The sequence below is a fragment of the Strix uralensis genome, chromosome 1 (genome assembly GCF_047716275.1).
Source record: "Strix uralensis isolate ZFMK-TIS-50842 chromosome 1, bStrUra1, whole genome shotgun sequence".
NCBI lineage: Eukaryota > Metazoa > Chordata > Aves > Strigiformes > Strigidae > Strix > Strix uralensis.
The window spans coordinates 82,912,530-82,932,325 of record NC_133972.1 but is presented as its reverse complement, the minus strand read 5'-3'; the positions used below and the strand labels follow the sequence as shown (position 1 = coordinate 82,932,325).

Genomic DNA, 19,796 nt, shown 5'->3' with positions numbered 1-19,796 from the left:
AGACATGATTTTCCCTTAGTGAAGCCATGAATTTTCTGCTCTGCCCTGAGCCCCTGGGGTTGGACTAGGTGGTCCTTAAAGGTCCCTTCTGACCCAAACCTCATTCTGTATTTCTGTGTCTTGCACATTGGTTAGCTGTATTTGGCTAACTCCACTGAGCTCTGATTGGTTACTGATTTACAGATGGCCAAACTAGTTTATAGCAAATATCTGAGCTGGTAAAAACCCAAAAACCTAAGAGCTATTAAATATTGTGTCTTAGGCCTGAAACATATATGCATATATTTTAAAATCTCAAATTCTCCTGACTTTAATATCCCTTCTTATACTTACTGAACCATGTAGGATCTGTTTTGTTTTCCAACTCCTGTCTGGAACTGGAAGTGGGAGAAACTTGACTGTGATTAGAATAATGGTTATTAGCAAAATATATACCTTTTAAGCTGTAAGATGAAAAAATACTATGTTTCAGTGCTCATGGCCTGAGACTGGATTTAGAGACATGATCAGTGCTGAAAGTTTCACTTTCAGAGTATCACTTTTAATGTTTGTGTTCAGTGTGAGTGTAAGGAACTGTGTTAGACATTGTTTGTCTCAACATTGCTGCTCCGCGACCACCACTTCCCACCCCCAGCATCCTGTTGTTCTAAAGGAGTACGCTACAGAGTCCCCGACAAAACCACGACATCCGCTCAAAGCGAGAACAATGACAGCCTTGGCAGTGCCTGCCAAGCTGTACCTGCACGCGAGCTGGGTGCGGGGCGAGGAAGACGTGCAAAGGCTGAAGGCACTGCAGGTCGACCCCCCCCCAGCCAGAACACCTGGGCATGCGTGTATGGAGGACCACGGGGCGGCACATATTATAATGAGCTCCGTGGAAATGGGCGGACTCTTCGGGGAAATCGTGGGGACTAAAGGACTGCGTACTCCTCTCTTGGTGCCACCGTTTTTGCAACCTGCTTCGACACCTGTTACCTGGAGCTGGGATCTCGGCGGAGCTTGGAGCACCACCACCTGCACTGAGGCAGAGTCTACGGAACATCGTTGGATCCCTGGTGGTGGCGGTAATTAGCTGCATCTCTACCGTTTTCTGGCTTAGGGATTCTGACTTTCTCTTTCATTTTTCTCTCTGTCCTATCGCTATTACTAATTGTTACGGGAAATAAAGTTCACAAGGTTATACAGCATCTGACCTTGTTTGTGTCTTAATCTCGCTCTTGGGATCGTTTAAGAACCCGCCCCGATATTGGATTGGGACAGTGAGGCAAGTGGTGGCAGTAGAAATTTATACAGCAAGTCTCTGCTGCTGCTCTTGAAATTTGGCATGGTGCATTTAGGTTGCACAGTATTTCACCATTCTTCTCCAAACTGAGGGGCCACAGCCCTTCTTAGAGGATTCACGAACAGCTGCGGGTGATGTTACAACCTGGACTGAGAGCCCAGGGAGTCGTAAAAGTTTTGTGATTCCCTCGGGTTAAATTAAGATGAAACGACATCAAAGGACTGGTTAAAAAGTTTTACTTGCATAGAAACAACTTGAACTTGTAAAAGAATAGTAAGCGATGTTGCCTGTTATTGACAAATCTATAAAAAAGAAATTAAAGGAAGTAAAAGAAAAGGAAAGGAGAAAAAGAAGGTCAAAGAATCTGGATCACCACACTAAGTTCCAGCATTGTCTCATGTCTGGTAATCTTGAGTGGTGGGTGCGCACACAGCAATGTTTTCTATCACCTTTTAAGTTTGTCTTATCAGCTGATTTGCATACTAGATGAGGAGAGGTGGGTTTTCCACAAACTCATTAGCATGAGACATGAGAAAAGGTGGATCATGGGTTCTGCGCATGCGTTGAGGGGGGATGGGGTGCATTAACCGTTTCATCCAATTGAGTTGGTGGTCGCGATCTCCCCCTGCTGCCTTTACCTTTCCCTCAGTTACCACCGGTTTTCGCTGCCTTCATGCTTCTTGGGCAATCATCCAGCCTTTGGCTCCTTCTTGGGCAGATGTTCCCCTCTTATCAGTCTTTTAGCTCTTCTTCAAGGGTTTAGTTGCTAGTAAGGCCTGCATCCTTTGTACAAAGTATCAAACTTACACAATAGAACCAATGTTTAGCATCCTCCTTAGAAGATCTTCCCGGTTGGCACAGCGGGATTTCTGGTGCGGTCGGGATCGCTGCTGGGGGTGGGCTGTGTCCCCGGTCGGTGAGCCACTGCACTATATATTACCTGTTTGGACTTACTATTGTTACTGTTGTTTTCTTACTATTACTAAATTTTTTTTTATTCAACCTATGAATTTTGTTTTTTTGTCCCTCCCCTATTTCACTGGGGAAGAGGGGCAGAAGTAAACGACTGGCCACAGCATGATTGGCTACCAGCCAAATTCAAACCACAGCAGGTGCAAATCCTGGGAGAACATCTAGTGTCTGCATTCAAAACAGACCTTGTGCAAGCTATTCAAATAATGCTCCTTGAAAATGCCATTAGAGTGACTTCATTTTTTTAAGTGAAAATGATACATAGCTTCTGCAGTGGAGGAATTCATGTGGCTCAGAAGGTGAAGGGCCCATCTTCAGTGTATCCCATACCCTTGCTGGGATTCAAGCCTGTGTCTCCCAGGTGAATGCACCAAGCACTATCAGGCACTAGGTTTTAGTATAGGCTGGGTGGGAAAAATGCCCACCCTCCTTTTGAAGCCCTTACTTGAATGAATGCAGCCTAATGACACAAGAAGGGAACTCAAGGACTGATAACTTCGCAGTTCAATAACTGCATTATAGATGAGTTCTGTATAAGAGCACTGCCACCTACACAGCTCCAAGATTGTTTCGCTTTACTCCCTCACTTGACTGCTACAGTTTGGAAACAGGGTCCAGCTTCTCCATACACTTACTGACAGTTTTAAACATGCTGGAAAAGCACTACTGAAGAACCTCTATTGCACACCCTGATGGATGTCTTCTTTTCTTGCGCAACACCTCATGATGCAGCTAGCTTTTGGCACAACACTTGTTGCAGCCTGCAACCTTGCAGCACCAGCCATGGCTCTTCCCCCACTCACACCCTGACAGTGCCTTTCCCAAGAGACCCCCACTGCAGCCTGCTCTGCTGCCCGTCACTTCTCTCCCCTGAAATCTGTCAGCACAAAGCAGCCCCAAACACAGGCCAGCAATGACCAGTCCTGACTTTTCCACAGCCCTCAGCCTGCTGAGTGAGAAATTATCTTACTAAATGGTAGAGTGGTGACCACTGAGGGGAAAGGCTTTCTCAATCCAGAGTTTCATATAAGGCAAAGTCCTCCAAATAATATTTTCAGATTATATTAATGCAATCATCATGGGATATCTATGTGGGGACTCAGCTGCATTTTGCTCAATGGAGTCAGCTGCTGGTCTTCTGTGAAAAATGCGATATACTGCCTGGAGCAGTGCCTAGCATAGTGCCTGTTGGCCTAAAATAAGCACAGTACTCAGCCCACAACCAGCCTCAAGACCCCAGGGGGAAACATTGTGAAAAAGCTGTCTGCTGCTTGTCAGAACAGCTTCCAGGCTCAAAAGATGAGTAAATGTGTGCTTTGGCAAGGTGGTGCCCATTTTCTTGTTCATGAATGATAATGAATATGAAGGATCTTGAAAAACATATCCAGGGGCCTTTGGTGTATCTCCTGTGCCTCCAGACAGGAGCAATTCCACCTTGCTGCCTTTTTTGCTTGTTGTTTTGTGCAAGCCATCCAGAGATGCAGACTGACAGTGACCGTGGAGCTCAACAAAAGCCTCACGAGCCCCACATGCATTTCAAGCCAAAACCATTGATGGCTTAACCTCCCCACACAGTTCTGCTGAAACCTGTGGGCTAGACCTAGGGGTTAGGAAACCAGATCCATAGCTGGAGTACAGAAACAAATATTCAGAGCTGAGCACCTCAGCTGAAAGTGCCCTCATTGCAGTGTCTAACTCTCTGTGGTGTCGTGGGGAAAATCCATGTCCAGCCTTGTAGGGGCAAGGAGCACCAGTCTGAGTGAAGGAACTGCTCCAGCTCAATGATCTTCCCTGAACATGACCAGCAGTGATGACGATACTGAGGTCTCCTAAGTGGGGCTGGTGGTGTCTTCACTTCACCTCCTCTTGCCCTTTTCCTGCATAAGATCAATGGAAAAAATCTTGTTCCCTAAAATTCTTGCCATATGGGAGAATCCTAGTGCCAGGATCTGTTTCCAAAGCTGTGTAACTGGGACTCCTTCTGCCCTCTGGACCAGGTTCTGTAGCACCTGGTTAGGCCTGCCACCTCCTGACCCACAGGCTGGGAGATGCTCAAAACTCAGGTTGGGATGTGCTGCTGAAGGCCACCGTGTGCTCCTTCCACTCTTTGGCTTTTGTTGACACTGGAAGAAAAACTTGCTGAGATCCCTGAGACAGACAAAGTGCCCGTGCTGAGGCAGCCCCAGCTGGGCGTAGCCCTCAGGCAGAGAAACTGCTGGGGCACAGTCTGGATCATTGCACCTCTCTGGGAAGGTGTGGGTTAAAGAAGAAATAACATGTCATGTTTATGGGCCCAGCTCTATCATCTGCTGCAGGACTATCAGGGCTCCCCACAAGACAGAGGTTATGAGATGTACATCTCATCTCTTCAGGGAGAGGGAGGGGTACCTCTCTGAACGCTGCGTATCAGGCTCTTCTGATTTGTTTCTGTTTCACTCTTGCTGTTACTGTATGTTTTCTGCAGCTGCTTATCACGTCTGAGATGATTCCGCAGAGCAAGCCAATGAAATGCAGCAGCATCATCAGGGTGCCTCCTCTCTGGGAGAGGAAAAAGATACTTTCTTCTTTCCCTACTTGTTTCAGAGAGTGAAAACCAGAAGAAACGGGACTGTGTCTCCCACTTTACTGTGGGACCTTAAAAGCCATTCTCCTGGTACTCTCTCTGTTGCACCTTTGTTTCCCCAGGCACGCTTCATCTTCAGAAATAAACTGGGCAGGCAGCCAGAAAACACAGAGGTTGGTTTCTGTTTAAGACGAGGGAGGACACTGCCCTCCATCAGCGAAGAAGCTGTCAGAGTCAGCTCTTCCCAGGAGAAGGTAACTTTCTCAGCTTTAGCTTTTCTCAGGGTAGTGATAGCACTGGAAACAGAAGCTGGGTGGGGGCAATATGTGTTGCAGCCATGCACAAAGGCAGGCTGCGGTGTTTGTGCCTACAGGGCTGACTTCCACATTTGATGGATGAGAAAGTCCCAGGATGTAGGAAGTATGTAAACAAATTCTTTGCTTGAGTGAACAAGCTCGCTCAACAGCAGGAGGCAATTTGGTAATTCCCTTAAAAGGCAAAGGAGATAAATGGCAAGTCAGTTATCTTAGAAGTACTGCAACATGTATGAACTCCCTACCTCAAATTCAGGAGGTAGAGGAAGGCCTTTCTACACTGTTGTTTGGCTATGTCTTGGCAATCCAATTTGCTGGTCTCTCTGTTGGTTGTTTTCATGCAATCATATACTTCGTGTTTTACACAATATACAAACAAAAAAAAAGTTTTCATACAATATACTTCAGTGAAACGCAGCGTCTGAAGGTTGGCCAGTGCTTCTGAACCATGTAGCAGTTCTTGCACGAAACAGGATGTTGACCATATGACCCTATTTACAAAGCTTTAGAAAAACAGTTGAGGACATGAATGTGAGTGTGGAGCTAGCTGGAGCAGACTGGAGAAGAGCAAGAGTATGACTAAAGGGGTGATTGCCCAGAGGTGATTGTTTGGGTCAGGAGGGGGGGTGCACTTCGCTGTGAAGTGCTAAGCATGGTCTGAAACCTGCTTCTGGGAGTGAGTCAGTGCTTGGGGCACTGAGTTTCCTGAGAAAGGGTCTTCATTTCCAACTCTCTCCACACTGTGTGCTCTGACCGTGGCAATGTTTGTGAGATGGATTACGCAGTTGTCCTGTTGTAGGCATTGGCCACGCCACGATGGGGTCCCTCAGTGCAGCAAATGCCAAGTTCTGCCTGGACTTCTTCAAAGAGCTGAGCAAAGTGAAAATAAATGAAAACATCTTCTTCTCCCCACTGAGCATCTCAGCTGCCCTGAGCATGGTCCAGCTGGGTGCCGGAGGCAACACAGCTAAAGAGATAGAAAAGGTGAGTTTCTTTCCTTTTATTTGGAAATATATTGGCTTATATTTGGAAATGGAAAAGAGGCCTTCTGGCAGTTCGGGCCATGTTCTTCACAAGCAGCAAACTGAAAGAAGTGACAGCTACAGGTCTCAAAGCTCTCCTTTCCAAACATGCTCATCTGACTTGCAGTGCCTGTGAGGCTCCAGTGCAGCCTCAATGTGTTCTTTGTATCTTAATTAATCTATTTACATATATTTATATTGCATTTATATCGCAGGTGCTTCATATTCATGAGGTGCTGAGCATGAGAAGTTTAGGAACCAAGAGCACCCCTGAAAAGGTGAGATAGTCTCTGAACTGTATGATAACATTGAACCGTAGTATGAAGCAAAGCAGGGCAAGGCAAACTTACCTGCCAAATGGCAGCACGTCATCCAAAAACATGGTGAGAGCAGAGATCAGCCCTGTTCTCATCAAACTCTGAAACCTATGAGCACATGCAGAAGAGACCCGGTTGCTTTGCTGTGTAAAGTGTTGCTAGATTTAAACAGGATGATCCTTTTTCAAAGTGGAAATTACAGGAGGGGAGGGAGACAAGTGTGTGACTTTGGATGGTCAGGAAGCCCAGACATGTGTTTGTGGGTCTTTGCCTGCCCCTTGGCCCCACAAATGTATCTGGGGAGAGTGACCACTGTTTCAGCCTGAGGGTACATGGATGGAGCTCCAGGGGAGAATGACTTCCTAAAGAAAGCTTTCCCCTGCTGCCTGCAGTATGGAGAAGCCGGAGGAGCCCATTCTCAATTCCAGGAGCTTCTGTCTGCCCTTGGCAAGGCTGGTGCTACATGTTCCCTCAGCATTGCCAATCGACTCTTTGGAGAAGCAACTTTTCAGTTCCTTCAGGTAAGTGAAAACTGTTTACAGGTTTTTTGCTTTTGAAAAAATTCTGTACTACACTTGGAACTCTGCTAAGGACAGCAAGTTGCATGTTTCTGCATTGCTGCTGTTGTGACAGAAAAGCAAGTTCTCATGAATGGATGAAACACAGAGTGAGCAGAGTATAAAGAAAGCAATTTATGAGATTTAATAGGCTTTGTACAAAGTCAAGGTCTTCATTTCCTGAGGAGGAGATAATACTTTTGAAAGCCCTGGGTAGCAGTTTCCACCAAAATTATGTTTCTTCATGCTTTGATATAGATGGAATTGGCACCCTTCATCTACATTTTTAAAAATGCTGGAGCACATTTGCATCTTTGGGAAGTAGTGTAGTGCAGAGCATTTCCACAGCAATCATCATTCCAGACAAGGGAAAAAATCCATTCTGCCTGGGCTGCAAACTGGGATCATGGGGAAAGAGTTCACGTCATTTTTCTCTCTATCTGCACACACATGTATATATGAGACCTGACTTCAATGGCCTGATCCCAGAGCATTCTTTCTGCTCGTTTGTGCTGTGCAAAATGTGGGAGATGAAGTCCTTGCATGTTATTTTTCATTTGCTGGCACTTTGAAGTGAATGGGTCTCCACACACAGTGAGAGGGAGGGAGCAGGGCCAGGGAGCAGCAGTGGGGAGGCTGCTCTGCAAGGACAGGGGAGGAGGGACCATCAATGATGCCCAGGCTGGCAGGATTGAGCCCTGCCCTCCCCTACCTCTATCTTGCTGAAATGGTTGTTGTGGTGAAAAAGCAAAACACTTTCTCACAAAGAACATCAAGAGTAAAAGACAGTTGAGCTGCAACTTACATGAAAGATGTCCCAGGAAATGGTTGTTTGACACCTCCCTCTGCCCAGAAAATCCCTCCTGAAGAGTCACAGGACATTAATACTGTAACAAGTAGCTCCACACAGAGCTTTGGCCTACAGATTGGCATCCTTTTCTTGGACTCCTATTTTTCCCTGTGGTCAAGTGTCTCCCCAATCACAATCATGAGAGCCAGCTATCTTGCCTGTTTTGCAGCAATACTTAGACTCCGCAAGGGATTTGTACCATGCAGAGCTGGAAGCAGTGGACTTCATTAATGCTGCTGAAGAGTCCAGAGGGAAGATGAATTCCTGGGTGGAAAAGCAAACTGGTGGTAAGGACAAGGCCTCCACTTGGCTACCTGGGGAGTGTGCAACAAGACCATGTGAGAAGTCAAGATGAGTTTCTTCCTTTTCCCGAGTGTAGCAACATTCAGAAATGCTATGGAGTGATTCATTTTGCTTGTGGCTACTGTAAAAGCAGCTTGTGACATAAGATGGCCCTGAGCTCCTGGGAGCTTTGACTCTGCTAAACCTGCAGATCGGTTCTTGCCATGAAAGGACATTTCTTCCAAGTGAGGAAGCAATGGGATCATCCTTAGTCAATGGTCAAAATAAAAGCATAATTCATCTTTGTTTGTTGTTTTAAAGGGAAAATTAAAGATCTGTTCCCTCCTGGCTCTATTGATAGCACAACGGTGCTAGCTCTGGTCAACGCTATACACTTCAAAGGGCAATGGGCTATAAAATTTGAGGACAGAAACACCAGGGAAATGCCTTTCCAACTGAACAAGGTACAGTTGGGACAAGAGCTGTGGGGAGCAGGGGAAAGTGGGGAAGGTCTGGGTAACCTGTGCTCTGCTGTCCACAGAGTAAGTCTCTGCTTGGCTCAGGTGTGGGGGCCCAGTTTATCCAAGCCAAGATCCTTCATCCTGAGAAATGGGAAAGCAACATCCTATTCCCAAGTGCCTCTGTGAAAGAGGTCATGTGAGGGCAAGCTTTGGTAGCTCCTTGGAGAGGCTGAGTTATAGAGGACACTTTGCTGAGGACACATCAGCCTTTCCTGGGGGTTGTAGTGGAAGTGGCATTAGAGGAGCAGCACAAACTACAGCGCAGAGAACAAGAAGCCCTTAGAGCAACTGTTATAGCTTTCACTGAGCTCGAGCCTCTGCCAATGCTCTCAGCAAAAATATATAGTGGTTTGAGGAGTGTTCATGGAAAATGAGCAAGAAATTTCAAGCAGGTTGATCCTGTGGTGTTTATTACTTGCTTTATTTTGCCTGTTTTTTTCTGGCTATTGTTTGACTTTCTGTATTTTAGAGAGAGCACAGGAATGTACCAATGATGTGTCAGACAGGAGAGTATAAATTAGCCAGGAGACAAGAAGAGCAAGTGACAGTGCTGGAGCTCCCGTACACTGGAGAAGAGCTCAGCATGTTCATTCTTCTGCCAGAAAACATCTGTGATGAGACTACTGGCCTTGAACAGGTAACACTCCTGCCTCTGTTCTTGGGCGGAAGAACTATCTGTCCATCCAGTACATAAACAAGATGCTTCCCAGCCATGCAGGCCAAGCTTGTATCTTCTATTGTTATGGGTTTTATCTTGCTTTCCATAGGTGGAATGCTGTTGCCTGCATAAAGATTAGACAGATTTATGGTTATATAGATCGCTTCAGGAGAGCAGAGAAAGACTGAGAAAACCTACTCAAAAGCAACACTTTGGAGCCTTTCCAAGGGAGTTAATGCCTATTTCAGTGGACAAAATGTAACACTAGCAAAAGGAACTTGCAAAAGTATCAAGACATGATGCTGTGTTGGTGTCTGGTAAAAATCTGAAGAAATGATCCCTCTGAGAAGGCTGGATCTGAATTTGCCTGGTTTCACACTTGGCAGCTGTAGGGCACAGGTTCTGTCTTTATCGTGAAAACCAGGCTTTTCCTTAAAGGAAAGTGTTGCTGTGAGCATTTTGATCTAATTTCTCATGACCTTGATACCCTGTGTTTTCTCCTTGCAGCTAGAGAGTGCTGTCACCTATGAGAAATTAGCAGAATGGACTAACATGGAGAATGTGTATCTGCAAACAATTACAGTATACTTGCCCCGGTTCAGAATGGAGGAGACCTGTGAGCTCATACCAGTACTGCAGCCTCTGGGGATGAGGGATGCCTTCGTCCTTGAACAAGCTGATTTCTCTGGGCTTTCAACAAATCCTGAGCTGTTCCTCTCCAAGGTCATTCACAAGTCCTTTGTGGAAGTTAACGAAGAAGGCACTGAGGCAGCTGCTGCTACAGTGATGACTATAATAATTTCGTCGTGCGTCTCCATTCCTTATGAGTTCAGAGCTGACCACCCATTCCTCTTCTTAAACACAATCCAAGCAAGAACATTCTCTTTTTTGGCCGATGTTGTTCCCCCTAAGGGTAGAGCAGGTTCTACTTCTGTCTTCCCAAAGAGAGCACAATACTGTGGTAGAAAGGAGTAAGGCATAAACAACATGTTGCAAGTATCACTGGCATTTCCTGATATCCATAATCTTGATCCCAAGAAAAAACACCAAGCTGCTTTGGCAAGACTACCGGAAAAAATTATAATGGGCCTTTCCTGTTTAGAACTCTTCTCAAATGAGAGGACAACTCTAATGGAGCTTATTTCATTTTTATTTCATTCTTAACCATAAAAACTCTCATTGGAGTTGGATTGTCTAAACAGCTGGGTGAAGTGCTGTATAAATAAGAAGTCCAGAATAATGCTTCCCCTCTTTAGCTGTATGGCAAGGCTGGTGGTGGGGCCAGCCTTCAGAAGGTATTGCAGACCTTCCTCTCCAGCTGCCAGGTCCCAAGCCAGAGATAGCTCAGTGCTGAACTCCCCACTTTCCTCCCACATATCTCCAGTGACCCCACCTCCAGCTTCTTAACACCACCATGAGGGGAGGATCTTGGCTGCCATGATGGCAGTGAAACCCACAGGTCATGTTCATCTCCTGAGTGAAGCTCCACACAGATGTTGGGCATGGAGATATATAGCTGCATTTGTCCCTCACTCTTCTCCTCAGGTACTCTCTCCAGCCCTTCCCTTTAGGAAGGACCTCTGAAGTGACAAAAGCCCTTCTCACAGGGGTAGAGACACAAAAGCTATCCCTGGGCAGAGGTAAACTGGTCTTCCCGTTCAGCACAGGGGATAGAAGTCCTTCTCCTCTGGTGGGCCTTGAGGGGTTATGGTCTTTGCCTGGCTGTGATCCCACAGCAAGCCTTTGCAGTGTGATACAGCACTCCTAAGGGAGTGCAGGCTCATCAGTGTTGTGCCGTAAGGGGTCCCTAAGGCACCCTAAGGTCACCAGAGCAGTCCCATTTCCCTGCTGTGCAAATCCAAGCCACGAACACCTTCACAATGATGCCAGCCATCTGTCTGATAAAGCCTGGGCAAGTTTCAGGGGAACCCAAAAGCCCTGCAGTGATGTGTTGTCTGACCACAAAAAGTGGGCTGCACCTCCTTTGTCCTCAGCTGTGCCATGCCTGTGTGTTGTTTCTGGGGAAAGCTGAATATTGATTTCTTCCCTTTTTTCTCTCGTGCTGCAAACATCATATGTAGACACATGGTCTGGCACATTGCATGCCATGAGTGAATGTGGTTTTCCAAAGCTTAGTACATTTACAACAATGAACTATAACTTAGAAGTAACTTTAACTATAGTAGTCCTGTTAAACTGTAGTAGTATCCTGAACCATATAGTGTGGCAGCAATAAAGGTATTCAAAGCATTTAATTGGTCTGGCTTTTTGAATCCTGACTTGAAAGATGCCTTAGGTACTCAATGCTTTTGAACATCTTGCCACGTGTCTTGTCTCTTGCCGGTTGTATTTCATCCATGAACTAAAAGCATAGTGAGGTGTAATTTACCACCACCAGGAACTTAAATGTCCTCCACCTGTATTTGTCTGATTTGCCATTCTGAAAATAACAATGGATGCTAAATGTGGTTTGTTGGGTTTTTTTTAGTATCACTGGGAAATGTTTCAAAGAAAACTCTTTCCCAACACTCTGGTGTTTGACATGTGCCTGAAAAACCACACTCCTTCAAGACCATAAGATGTTTGGCCTTGGAGGAAAATTGTTCGAAGTCTGTAATCTCTCATCCTGCCAGTACTACAGCCTTCTGTCTGATGAGTGTGAAATTATCTTACTAAATGATAGAGGGGTGACCACTGAGGGCAAAGCTTTCTCAGTCCAGAATTTCATAATGGATGAAAATCCCTCTAAAGTACCATATTCTTCAAATCATATTTTGAGAATATATCAATGTAATTGTCTCATATCTGTGCTGGGGTGCACTGAGTGTGACTGGGATGAAGTTAACTTTCTTCATAGCAGCCTGTATGGTGGTGTCTTGGATTTCTGGCTAAAAGTGTTGATAACACTAATATTTTGGCTGTTGCTGAACAATGCCTGCACAACATTGAGGATTTCTCATTTTCCCACTCTGTCTCTGCCCCCAGCAAGTTGGGGGTGGACAAGAAGCTGGGAGGGGACACAGATAGGACAGTTGACCTGAATTGGCCAAAGAGGTATTCCATACTATATAACATCATGTCAGCAATAAAAACTGGGAGAGAGGAAGAAGGGATGGTGGGATTTTTTTTGCTTCCAAGTTGTCTGTTGCTCAGAGATTGGTTGGGCACCGGCCTGCTTGTGTGAGATGGTGAGTGACTGCTTTTGCATTGCTTGTTTTTTTCCTCTTTCTTTTATCTATTAAACTGCCTTTATCTCCACTCACATTTTTATGCACTTTTGTTCCTCCTATCCTCTCCCCACCCCTTTGGGGATGGAGGGGAGTAAACATGTGGCTGTGTGGGCGCTTGGCTGCTGGCTGGGGTCAACCCACAACACAGGCTTAGCTGCAGTTTGCCAAATGTGGTAATATAAAGGGAAGTATTTTAAAACAGCAAATATGCGGCGATCTTCTTTGTTTTATTTTTCTTACGTGGTATTATTAGGTTTTATCTGTTTTATAATTGTCATGATTTGAACTCAGCCAGCAGCCAAACACCATGCAGCCACTCACCCACACTTCCTCTGCCCAGGAATAAGTTGGAGGGATAAAGGGAGACTCATAGGTTGAGATAAAAAACAGTTTAGTAATTTTGATAAAATAAAACCATAACAATAATAGAAAGTACAAATGGGCAATGCACAATGCAATTGCTCACCACCCACTGACTGATACCCAGCCTGTTCCCAGCTAGCGATCCTGAAAAAACCAAGATCCCACAGTTGCAATCCCAGAAGCAAGAAAGAACACCCATCCTTCCCGGCCGCCTCTCCTTTATATACTGAGCATGATGTTACATGATATGGAATATTCCATTGGCTAATCTGGGTTTGGTGCTCTGGCTGTGCCCCCTCCCAGCTTCTTGTACACCTATGCATGGACAGGACATGGGGAGTTGGAGAGACCTTGATCTCTTAGCAACAACTGTAAACATCATTGTGTATTATCAGCATTCTTCTCACACCAAATCCCGTACTGAATTCAAAATATAGCACCTAGCTACTAAGAGGAAAAATTAACTCTATCCCAACTGAAACCAGGAAAATAATATAGCATGAAATAGTGAGCTGAGTGTTTTTCTATGCCAAAACCCACTTCTAAGACCTTGAATCAATAAATTTGTCCTTACTGATTTTCAGTGATAAGAATTATCTAAGTGTATTTGTGCAGTTTACTCAGTTTGCTTCTGCATAGCAAAGCTCATTTTATATCTGTACAAGAGTGAGTGGAGTACTGCAATACATGTAGGTTTTAGTGAATGTTAGTAACTCTAAAGTTTGCAAACCTGCAGTCCTGATTGTTGAGATTCATGATGGCGACAGAGATAATGGAGCTGTACCGTAAAATTAAATTGTGTCTAATTCTGGTCTCTTCTGTCTATACAATTTTCTGCACTTACACAGTATGCATTTATAAGCTATTAAAATATCAGTGAGCTGATATCAGGGGAGTTATTTTCACCCATGCCTGAGAACAGAATTCAGCCCCAAGTCTCCAGCTGAGTTGCTCAGACACCTGTGCATAGAAGGAAGAAAGAAGGGCCATCATGAAGTCCCATTTTACAAATGAACCCACACTGTTGTGTGTCTCCATGTAGCACAAAGGCTGACAAAGGAAGAATATATTTATGAGTACATCTTGTAGCTGATTTCCAAATACAGGGGGAAAAAATAAACCCCATCTTAACTACATAGTAAACTGCAGCTTTGTGAATGAAGACATGTAGTTGCAGGCTTTCCCCACTCTCAAGTGAGAAAGTTTGCTGGCGGGATCAAAGCTTTGAAGTCACCCCACAAGCATCTGATGGTGTTCCAGCTCCTGTTTACCTCCTGTGGCTCAGTGGTAAAGTTTACTTTGTACAAGATGGAGGCTTAGGAAAAGGGTCAAATGGTACTTTTCACCACCAGCAGCAGTGGTTGTATGTGTTGCTGTAGCACAGGGACACTGTTCCACTGGTCGAAAAATAGATAGTTGTGTGGGAAACATTGTGTCATGATTTCCCAAACACTCTTAATGTCCCTTCATCAGCATTTTGTGTTTAGATATCTGCCTTCATCTGGAACAGTGTGAGACACTTCTGTGAGTTAATAGATTTCACATGCGTGTCCCAGGTCAAATATGAAAGCTACTTGGCATCATGTTCTGTCAAGGCATTCTTGTTTGCATCTAAAAGCATGCAAGACCAAAATAGCAGGGACTACTTTGAGTATTCTGCATGAAATAATGGTTCATGGAAGTGTACTGCTTTAAAATCAGCTTTTCTCTAATATCATTTCTGTGTCGTAAAAGTATTTTGTTTTATGAAGGTTGTTGGTAAGTGATACTGGTCACAAGTTCTGCATTAGATTATACATAAATGTTTACTATCAGCAGGGATACAAGCATCTGTTATTCACAAGGTGATGTATCTAGGTTACAGGCAGGCCAGAAATGAAGAGTCTGTTAAATGTTATCCAGGATAATAAGAGAGCCACAATGTTATCAACGGTAAAAATCAGTGCAACAGAGAGAAAACAGAACTGGGGAGAGATGTAGAGAGCTTTATTTTCAGGACAGTTCAGTAGTCCTTTGTTACCCCAGGCATGTAGGTAGGGAATTTGAATTGCAGAATGATGAAATTATATATTATATGAATTCCATGGCAGGATGGGGAAAACATACCATCTGCACATCCACATTATTCCGTGGCCTAAAGAAGAGCCTTTTTCCATGGGAACAAATTCTCTTTTCACAACTCCTCTGGATCTGGCTCAGTTTATACTGGCTGAAAATTTGACCCTGTGTTTTCAAATTATGCACCTGCCAGTTCCTCACAGGGCTTGGCAGGTTGGGAAGGGTATTTCCAAATTTTATTCTGTTTTCAAAACTCAGTCACTAACAGTATATGCACAATATTGGCTATCACTTGCACTCCACTTCTGGACCACAATACATCTGATTTCACTAGCTGGAAGGTCTGGCAAGAACAACCTCAAACTAACTTTTTAACATATTAGGCTACCAAGCAACTGCATAATTTGACTAGCTGTGGAAATCATACCACAAGGATTGTCACAGGAATGAGGAAGAATAATTACTTTTAACATCCAGTCTGATGGCCAAAAACAATACCTTTCTCCTCAGAACTGTGAAAATTATATAATGCTCTACAGGGCTGAGCAGCCCTGAAGGGCGTCTCAGGTTTCCAAGTCCATAATTTGTTGAAGTAGCTCAGTAGATAACAATACCCACAGTGTTTTTGGTAGTGTGATTAGTGTAGTAATAAGTTCTTGGTCATGAGAACATCTACAATAATTACATTTTATGACCAGGGAGGCACTCCCAAATACTATGTCTTGTGCAAAGAATAAATTGACTAATAAGTGTTTGCATGACTTGGCCAGTAGCATATGTCAAAGTTGAAAGATGCTTGGATGTAACTGCTCTAATTTACAGTCAGGATGATTTAGGACAGAGAGGAGTTAAAACTCCAGGGATATGGAAGCACTGAAGCAACAGAGGTTTGGAAACTCTTTGTCTAGAAGCTTCTAAAAACAGATTCAACAAACACCTATCAACTGTAATCTAGACACCTTTGATCCTGCCTTAGGGCAGCAGATGCACTAGGCAATCTCAAGGCTCCTTCCAGCCACACATTTCTGTCATTTCCAATCAAAGATAATTAATGGCTACATGGAGTTGCAAAAGAACAACAGAGATTTGCTCAATGTATCTGTTCACAGTTATTACAAGATCTGTTGGTGGGAATAGATTTTTCATTCCTTTTTCATACACGTTACTCTTGGAAACTTCATTTGCCATATGGACAATAGATTTTATCATCAGCTTCATCTACACTAAAACCATCACCCATCCATTGTATTTCCCATGGTTGGGCACCAGAGCTCCAGAGGAAGGATTCTGCACACCATGTAGATTGTGGGCAATGGTTGAATGCAGATTTTACAGTAAGTCTCTCCCATTTCTTCAGGTACAAAATATTTACGAGCAGTCCTTTGTTCTTACAACTCAGCTCCAGGAACAATGTGAAAATGAACACTGATCTGTGTTGAAAGTGTTGTGTTCTCCAAAACGTTTAGGAATTCCTCACCAAATTTCATTTAAATTAGCACTGTATAAATTCTTGCAGTAATCCCCAATTCCCTGAAGATATACCTTGTCCTATGATATTACTTAAGCCTCTATAAGTGATGAAACAACAAATATTTGTGATGTGAGTTTATGGCTCACCAAGGTCCTCAGTAACATCATAAAAACCTTGAGGATTCTAAGGAGAAATGCTTAAGTGATAAAAGATGATGAATTTCCTTTTCACAAGTGCATAAACATGCCTAACTCCTACTTCTATCACTTGAAGTTCCCCAAAGTCCACCAGAATTATGGTAGGCAAGTTTCACTTTGAATTTGTGCTCTGAGTTTTCATCATCTTCTGGGCTGCAGAATGACAGGTTTGGAGGATTATCAGGGCCTCAGCAATGAAATAATAAGAACTGATGCCCAGAGAGGCCGCTGCAATATCATCTATTGACTGTTGCCTAGATTGAAATGCCAAAATCCTGATGTTTCATCTCAGCAGGATTTTCATTCATGCATACATTTCATTGCTAAAAAAAATGTAATCAGTCACGACCTTTGTAGGAATGAACTTCAAAATGCAAATCAATATCTTTTGCACTTTCAAAAACCCCAAACAACAGCTCTATTGCATGAAAATATCATCTTTTTCAGTGGTTAATCGATATAGAAAATCAGCCCTTTTTTAAAAATGCAAAGGAAGTTTCTACTATCTCCATCACTGCATCCCAAAATGCTGGCTGACAAGAAGGGCCATGTATTGAGATGGATGGAAGTTTAACTACTTGAGGTAGAGCTAGGAGAGGAATGTTTGTGGACATTCTGTATCTCTCAGCTTTAAAAAATGCTGCCTTTGTTAATTAGGTAAAAAGACCTGGCTTATAAACGATTTAAGTTGCCACAAAGAAATGATATCTTGAGATATTGGTAAATGAGATCAGTCACAAAACCTGGATCATCTGGCATTATCAAATAGGTTCATCATGCAGAAATATTTATCTGTCTAGCCATAACCACCTACTCTGTGGAAGCCAGTTAAGTAGACACATGCAGACATCCTTGCTTACAAATGTAATCTTCTGTTGTTAGTCATGGCTCTTGAGCAGGTGAGAAAGGGTGTGAGCAGAGAAGGTACAACAGGCAGAACTGGCTGCATTGCTAGAACTTTTTTAGGATGTCGATAAGGTAAGTGAATCAAAGATGAAGAATTTTTAGATGCTGTTTTGTGTCATGTCTAAATCTCCCTGGAGAGTAAAGGGGTCTATTGCAATCATGGAAAGACTTCTGGTGGAGAAAGAAGTTCAGGTGGAAGAAAAGAGTGCTGGGCTTACCTTCTCCCCAGCAAGCTGAATGAGCAATATGAGGTGGCTCAAGTCTCTGCAAAGTTGACACTCATCAATTCCTGCACTCTGTTGACAATAAATTCAGTGTTTTAGAGTCAGCAGACAGCAGTGAAATTTAGAAGGTGATACTTTTCACTAGGTCCTTGACTCATACAGCCTGAAAATCACAGGAATTAATATCAGACTTTGCTCATGTGGTGCTTCCCAAATGGGTTGAGACCATCAGCAACATCTGAAATCTCTCCCACTTCTTCATCAACTTCAAGAGGCATGTTTCTGTCTTGCTAAAGTCGCTGTGGATCACCACAGATGCTTTATCACTCTAATTGCTCTGATATGATGTGTAAAGTTTGTTATTTTTTTGTGACACTTACATAGCAGGTGTCTGGCAAATAGGGTGGGCCCTCTTGGTCCTTGGCCCAGTGAAAATGACAGGAGTCGTTGTTTTGTTCTTGATCTTCAGCAACCCTACTTATCCAATGGTACCTTTACTCACAGGCAACCTCAGACACATCAGGTACTCTGTAATTACCACCTGAGCAGTCTCAAAGTGGTAGCAGAATGTGCAGTTTGTCAGATGAAAGGGACAAGAAGAACCTTTACTGTCAAGCTTGAGATCAGCCTCTGGTTCCACAAGAAGAATCTGCTTCCCTGCTGCATCCTGAGTACGTTTTTGCTTGTGTTCTGCTAATTGACATCAGAGTGGATCTCTTGTTCCTCATTTTGGCCTTCCTATGCTTACCTCATCCATGTCATCAGAACTCTTTGTGATTTACAAATCATATGGAGAAGTCTTCATTCCCTTGGTCCTGGCCCCAAGGCCATCAGAAACAGTAATAGAAATGTACCTAGCAAGTGAAAAAAAAGTTTGAGACTTTCAGCCAAAATGACTGCAAACAGGTAAACGGTGCTGAACAAAACTTGTTCCTAAGGGTGTGGCACTATTTATAGTCTTACCTAAATGTGGGGAACTTTAGGGTTAAGAAAGCAGCTCTGTCTGTAATCCAGTCCTCTGTGCCTGAAAGCAGCTTTATCATGACAAGCATCTGACCACCAACTAAAAGGGCTGTCTTTGAAATCTGAGTTCTCTTCAGTGTAGTCTAACTATCTGAAACAAAATCTGTCACTTCTTTTGTACTTGCAGTGCTTTTACATCCTAATCTACCTTTCAACACAAGGCATCTCAGCAACTACTTCTCTAACCTTCCCAAAAAATCCTGTTATTTATCCTTTCCTGTTAGGAGGCTTATCCTTGGAAAGGAATAAAGAGTCTCCTGATTCTGAGACTACCATGACCATCTTCAATCTCTTAATTTTCCTCTGGCCAGCAACAAACCTTTCCATTATTCCAAGAGCAGGAAGGGAGTCACAGGGCTGACAGAGGTGTTGTGAGTCCTAGTCCAGCTTCATGTCCAAAGGCAGGATGAACTATAGTTTTGCCTTTCCCAGCAGAGGTTTGTGTAGTGAGTCTCTTCAGAACCTGTAACTCAGGACATCTTTCAATCTACCTGAACAAAAACTCCTGTGTTTCTCAGACATTCCTATTAGAGACCTATGCCTGTCTAAGCCACTCTCTAAACTTCATTATACTAACCTAGAAGATCAGAAAATATCAAAGGAAGCGACTAGAAGAGCAGCAGAAAATGTTCCTTTCATTAGCTATAATTTGACCACTGGCAGAAAACGATCCATGTGAAACAAACCTCCACCAAATGGAGCAATGGAGCAACAGTTAATCTTCAGGGTAACTCAAAATGTAATATGAACAGAAGTACCTAAAGAAATAGAGAAATAACAGACTACAACAAAGAAACCTGTTCATTTAGGACAGTTAAGACGAGCTCAAAAGTATCAAAACTAAACAGGGCTAGGAGTGTAGTGGTTCACTCTGCTGGCATATTAGATAACCTGAACTTTGTCTTGACAGATTCATACACAGAAGAAGGGGACTTGTGGCTCTAGCACACACCCCTGTGCCTAAAGGACACCATTTATTGTGCTCC

General features: G+C 43.7%; 1 protein-coding gene across 1 annotated transcript; it reads left to right on the top strand.

Moving 5' to 3' along the window:
• Positions 1-825: 825 nt before the first annotated feature.
• Positions 826-11,588, top strand: LOC141945356 (leukocyte elastase inhibitor-like). The gene is given in 9 exon segments (XM_074873421.1): positions 826-5,071; positions 5,931-6,115; positions 6,369-6,431; positions 6,863-6,991; positions 8,047-8,164; positions 8,481-8,623; positions 9,150-9,317; positions 9,846-10,191; positions 10,194-11,588. Coding segments are annotated over 8 exon segments (1,191 nt in total). The 5' UTR covers positions 826-5,071; positions 5,931-5,947; the 3' UTR covers positions 10,250-11,588.
• Positions 11,589-19,796: the final 8,208 nt, after the last annotated feature.